Below are 6,324 nucleotides of genomic sequence, written 5' to 3'. Positions count from 1 at the left end.
TTTTTCTCTACACTGTTCAGATAGAAAATAATATTTCTTAACAAGATTAATAATATTCTTTCAAACGCAATATTTTCTAAATTATGATATACTAAAGAGAGTATTAAAATTTCACTTCCTATTGATTTCTTAATGTTTACTAATAAAAAGTAGTGAGAAACAGAAGAGAGAAAATGACACAATTCTAAAAGCAATAAATTTATTATTCTAACTTTTTTTTAACCCAATTGGAAAACTAGCAACAATACACAGTATTGCCAAATGTGAGCACAAAAATTAAAACAATCATGTTCAAGTAGAAAGAAGGAACTGAGAATACAGATAAATGGATAAGTGAGTAAAAGAGGCTCTATAGGAGACAACAGGCTTAATAATCTAATGCTTGAAACTGAATATGTAAAAGCATAATAAAAAGGAAGAGTGTCAGTGACATTTGGACTAACATCCAGTAGGAATTTCCAATAAAAAGTGTCATAAGTTACTGAAGCATTGTGCAGGTATTAGCATACCACAGTTTAAGTCAAATATTCTAATCAATTCAATTTACCCTGGAAAATATATTTTGTTTCTATCCAGATTTGTAGCAATAAAATAATTCTACAGCGACTTTTAAAAACCTGCAAGTATGGGTCTTACCATTTATTGCTGATTCGGTTCAAAGCCATTAGTCACAAGAAATTCAAACACTTTAACCACAAAACCAATACCTTGAAAACTCTATTGACAGCAACAAGACTAATTAACTATTAAAATGTTTCCAAAGGAGTAGTAACGTTGAGAATTAAAAACAAAGACAGTTTTGAAAGGATTTTTAAAAGTTACTCACCTTAGCAGGAAGATCAACCTTCACATCCGTCTGCTCTTCTCTATCCCCACTAATGGGGCCCGGTGGAAGACAGGGGCTGAAGGCCATGAGGTCTGCCTTGGGCAGCCCCTCCCCAGAGCACACCCTCTGCCGCCTCTGCTGCGAGTAAGACCAGCTCCCTACCGCGCTGGAGCACACCAGCGTGGGCTTCCCGGGCCCGCACGCGCCCTCGCTGGACGGCGCCGAGCACCGCAGCGCCGTGTACAGCAGCAGCGTGAGCACCAACAGGCTGGACACCGCGCAGATGGCGATGATCAGGTACACGTTCAAATCCACTAACACCGTATCCGCACTCGCGGCGCCGGACGACGCCCGCGAAGAGGCCTTGGGCGCCTGACCGCTGTCCTCCAGCGACAGCAGCACGGTGGCCGTGGCCGTCAGCGCCGGCTCGCCGTGGTCCTTCACCAGCACCAGCAGGCGATGGCGCGGTGCGTCCGCCTCGTCCAGGGCGCGCGTCGTGCTGATCTCGCCTGTGTACAGCCCCACGCGGAACGGGCTGCGCGCGCCACCCACCGCCGGCTGCAGCTCGTACGACAGCCACGCGTTGTAGCCCGAATCCGCGTCCACCGCGCGCACCTTCGCCACCACGTGGCCCGCGCCCACTGACCGAGCCACCAGCTGGCTCAGCGCGTCCGCCCCGCCGCCCAGCCCGGGCAGCAGCACCGCGGGCGCGTTGTCGTTCTCGTCCAGCACGAACACCTGCAGCGTCACGTTGCTGCCCAGAGGCGGCACGCCCGCGTCGCGCGCGCTCACCTGGAACTGCAGCAGCTCCAGCTCCTCGTGGTCCAGCGGCTGCAGCGCGTACACCTTGCCGCTCTCCGCGTGCACCGACACGTAGCTCGACAGCGCTCGCTCGCCCACCCGCCGCTCCACCAGCGAGTAGGACACCAGCGCGTTCTCCTGAGCGTCCGCGTCCCGCGCCGACACCGTGAAGATGTGGCAGCCGGGCGGGTTGTTCTCCTTCACGAACACCGTGTACTCGGGCTGCACGAACGCGGGCGCGTTGTCGTTCACGTCGGCCACCTCCACGGACACGCTGGCCGTTGTCGACAGGGAAGGCGAGCCCCCGTCCCTCGCGGTCACCACCACCTCATAGTTGGCCATACTCTCGCGATCCAAGGCGCTGTCCAGCACCAGCGAATAGTAATTCTTGAAGGTGGACACCAGCTTGAAGGGTACATGATGAGTCAGGGTGCAGGTCACCTGCCCGTTGGCACCGGAATCGCCGTCGGAAACGCTGATCAGAGCGATTACCGTTCCTAGTGGAGCATCTTCTAATACAGGTAAAGAGAGTGATTTGACAACCAACTCAGGTACATTATCGTTGGTGTCCAAAATTTCCACTACAACCGTGCAGTGATCTGCCATTGGGGGATTTCCTTTATCTGTTGCTTCTACCTGGATTTCATATAACTTAGTGAACTCGAAATCTATGTTACCCTTTACACTGATGTATCCATTAACAGGGTCTATGTGGAATTTCGACAAAGTATCTGCTGACATGTCTGTATTGAAAGAATACACAATGTCCTTATTTATCCCTTCATCCAAATCAGAGGCGTTAACAGTCACTACTAGGGTACCGTTTGGTGCATTTTCAAATAATCTGACTTTGTAGATCGTGCTCTCAAACTCTGGGGCATTGTCGTTTACATCTACAACGGTGATCTTCAGTTGAATAGTACCAGTGAGTACTGGTTTCCCACCATCAACTGCTGTTATAAGTAAGTGATGCTCAGGAGTGACCTCTCGATCTAAAAGTTTTTTCAGCACAAGTCCAAGGGATTTAATTTCCACATAATTTCTTTTAACATCCAAGGTAAAATATTCATTGGAGTTAAGAGTGTAGGTCAATAGCGAATTAGCTCCGATATCCGCATCTGATGCGCCCTCTAGCGGAATCCGAGAACCAGGCGGCCGGGATTCATAAATAAACAAATTTTTTACTGCCATTGGAAAAACCGGCTGGTTGTCGTTAATGTCCTTCACCTCCACCTCCACATGGAACACCTGCAGCGGCCGGTCCACGATCACCTCCAGGTGGATGCTGCACTCCACGCTCCGCCCGCACAGCTCCTCCCGGTCGATCCGAGAATTCACAAACAAAATGCCATTCTGCAGATTTACCTCCAGAAGGTCCCCGCGGCCTTTGGACGCCAGCCGGAACAGGCGCGGCACCAGCTCCGCCAGCTCCAGCCCCAGGTCCTGGGCGATGCGGCCCACGAAGGTGCCGTGTTTGGCTTCCTCGGAGACAGAGTAATGGACCTGGCCGCTCCCTGCCTCCCAGAATAGGAGGTGCAGAACCGAAAGCAGTAGTCGCCAGACTCCCTGACCTTCTCTCCAGAAAAATACCATTGCAAGCGTTTTTCCAAATATTGGGTCGCTTTTGCATCGATCAAAAATTTTTAAATTTTTCTAGTTCCTTATTTTTCATTTCTTAATCATTCCGTGCACGTATTTAAGAGATGGTGAGGAAAACCAGCATCTTAGTACGTAATAAATGCTGCATATCTTTTGTGGTGAAATACCTTGCGGTAGACAGCGACATCATGTGGCTAAATGTGTAAGTATTAAATAAATGTATTTACCTTTTTTTCCTTCCATTGAACTTTCCCCCATTTTTTTTCCCTGTAATTTCCTTCGAGCACTCCTCAAAGTCTTCATATTTTATCAAAATATATCCTTAGAACTTTTATGCTAATTCATGACTTTAAATTAGGCCAATCCATGGCATATAGTTAAATATAGTAAAATAAGTGATTACTATTATAACAGTAGTGGACATCTTTTGGAAATATTTCCGATGTGACAAGTACTATTTCATTTGTTTTAATAGGGTTAGCCCTTTAAATTCTCACAACAACCCTCTGAGGTAGGTATTAATATGATTCACTTTTTACAAACAGTGAAGTGGAAATGCATACAGGTTAAGTAACTTAAAAGTAATATTAACTGGTGATGTTGAGTAGGATCTCAATATGATTCAAGACTCATGACGTTAACCACTTGGCCACAAAGTCTACATTTTACAGAAAAATCGGGTCTTTGATATTTGTAACCATCAAAACAACAGACCTTGAAAATTTTACTTCTACATTACTATGGCAATCGTTAATTTATAAAATATGTTTCTTACTTTGTAGAATGTCTATGAACCACTCCTGTGTCCTTTATCCAACAACTGCATCTTTGTTAGCTGTCTCAACTGTTTACATAAAGATGCCACAAGTCAGTCTTTTACAGTGCAGTTATTCTGTAAATTTGGTTTTTGTTGCATGAAAACACTGTGTGTTTGGATATTTGTTATATTCACATCATACCAAGGAAAAGTATATTAGTTTTTTAAATTTACACATCACTTGTACATTTCAATTTACCTGTATATCTTAACATGTTCACAATATGAAATGATTCTGTTTTTAATAATCTCCACTCTGGATGAATTTCTGGATTCCAGTTTGTTAAAAAGTTGTTACTTGTAATAATTGGTGTTTAACCAATTATTAAAGAGAGAAAAGTAACTTTGGAATATGACTCACTCAATACATGTAAGACTAGGCAATGAAATATACTAAATGTCTCTGTAAAGTTAGTAAAAGGCATGCATTCTCTGAGCATTTGGAAGCTGAGCAAAGAAAATTCATGGGAAGAGGTTGAATTTAGAGAGGTAAGAGAATGCCCAGATTTTTGCTTATAGTCCTACTCTTTTTAAATGAAATCAAACGTGTGCTTTAAGGGAATTCCCTGGTGCTCCAGTGGTTAGGACTCCGTGCTTCCACTGCCAAGGGTGCAGCCAAAAACAAACAAACAAAAATTTGATTTAAATATTAGGAGAAAAGTTTTCATACCAGGTTTTCCATGTACTCATTGAATGCAAGACTGCATTGCAACTTACTCATATTTTATCATTCACATTTAGAATAGAATAAATTATCAATTAAATTTTAATGTATAAATAAGTGAATATTTTAAATTAACTTTCTCAAGAATATAAGTAAAGAGGTAAGTTACATTAATGATATTTGTTGATATCAAACAGATAATTTCTAATTGATTCTCTTGTACTAGTTCATGAAAAAGAAGTAAACATTTAATGGGTTTCCCTGGTGGACCAATGGTTAAGACTTCCAATGCAGGGGGTGTGGGTTTGATCCCTGGTCAGGGAGCTAAGATCCCACATGCCTCGGCACCAAAAAACCAAAAACATAAAAAACAGAAGCAATATTGTAACAAACTCAATAAAGACTTTAAAATGGTCCACATCAAGAAATCTTTTTTTAAAAAGTAAACATTTAAGAATTATTTTGGAAAAGAGTATATCTAGGAAATAATTAAGATATCAATATGCCAGTTAGTGCTTTGATGGATCTTGAAAGGTAGTAGCTAGTTTTAAAATGAGAGACAAAATTAAAAAGTTTTAAATATCATGGACTTCATATTGAGATGGCTTTCACAACTTACTGTAATACTTCACATTTCATGACATTTAAGAGTATACTATCTGCAAATTGGAATGGCACAGGGAATTTATAACAGAGTAGATTCCATAATGATTATTATGAGATGAAGTTAATACTAAAGGAATTATATGAGTTTAAAGTTGTGCTAATGTGTGGTTAAGGTATCAGTGAATAATATCTACTCTCACTTAGACATCTCTTTTGGCAACTGAATCAAGAAAATGTAAATAAGGAATAAGAAATCAAGAATTTATACAGTGATGTATTGTGACTCCTGGAGATATGGGCACACCTGGATATAATTTTAAATCTTACCATTTACCTAGAGTAGAAATGTAGTAGCCAGACTTCCAGTAGGACAGATTCCATCTGACCATTCACACTTTCTGTACACTAGTCTCAAGAAGGTGGTGAGTAGCTATAGTACTCTAGGTGGGATGACTCATCCCAAGAAAGAGCTTCAGCCATTTGTTTTTCTCTGTAAAGCCTCAGATGAACTTTTCTGATTCCCAGGAAATATATATTCACTGTATTTTGAGGCTTATCAACTCTAAGGCACTAATATATTTCCCACAGGAACAGATTATCCTTAAATAAAGTTCAGTATTTCCCCACCAAACTCCTCAATTCCTTTAATAGCAGATCCCAGATAGAAATTGATATTCTGGCCTATCTGTGAAATGGCTAAAGCTAAGATCACTTAGTGGAAGTTATTTCATGATTCATCAATTCATCATTTGGGAGGAAATAAACCAGCAAATAAGTAACGACAAAAGAGTAGTAGAAGACAGTAATTTCACCCCAAGACATCTTCCTTTTGTTGAAAAAAAAAGTGTTTTTAATTTCCCTTCCAAGTATAACATTTACTTATTTACTCATCAAGTTTAGTGTTTTAATTACCCAACATAGTAGTTACCAATGAAAATGTAGTCATTCAATGCCAGTCTTTGCCTTTTGGAAAAACTCCCAACATCATTAGGAATATAGTTGCTGCCAGGT

General features: G+C 41.9%; 1 protein-coding gene across 1 annotated transcript; it reads right to left on the bottom strand.

Moving 5' to 3' along the window:
• Positions 1–269: 269 nt before the first annotated feature.
• On the bottom strand, positions 270–4,278 carry LOC117311622 (protocadherin alpha-3-like). The gene has a single exon (XM_033853277.2). The coding sequence runs from the start codon at positions 3,218–3,220 to the stop codon at positions 812–814; it is 2,409 nt and encodes an 802-aa protein (XP_033709168.1). The 5' UTR covers positions 3,221–4,278; the 3' UTR covers positions 270–811.
• Positions 4,279–6,324: the final 2,046 nt, after the last annotated feature.

The sequence above is a fragment of the Tursiops truncatus genome, chromosome 3 (assembly GCF_011762595.2).
Source record: "Tursiops truncatus isolate mTurTru1 chromosome 3, mTurTru1.mat.Y, whole genome shotgun sequence".
In the NCBI taxonomy this organism is placed as follows: Eukaryota; Metazoa; Chordata; class Mammalia; order Artiodactyla; family Delphinidae; genus Tursiops; species Tursiops truncatus.
Note: the sequence above shows the minus strand (reverse complement) of the source record. Positions and strands in the feature narration are given on the sequence as shown.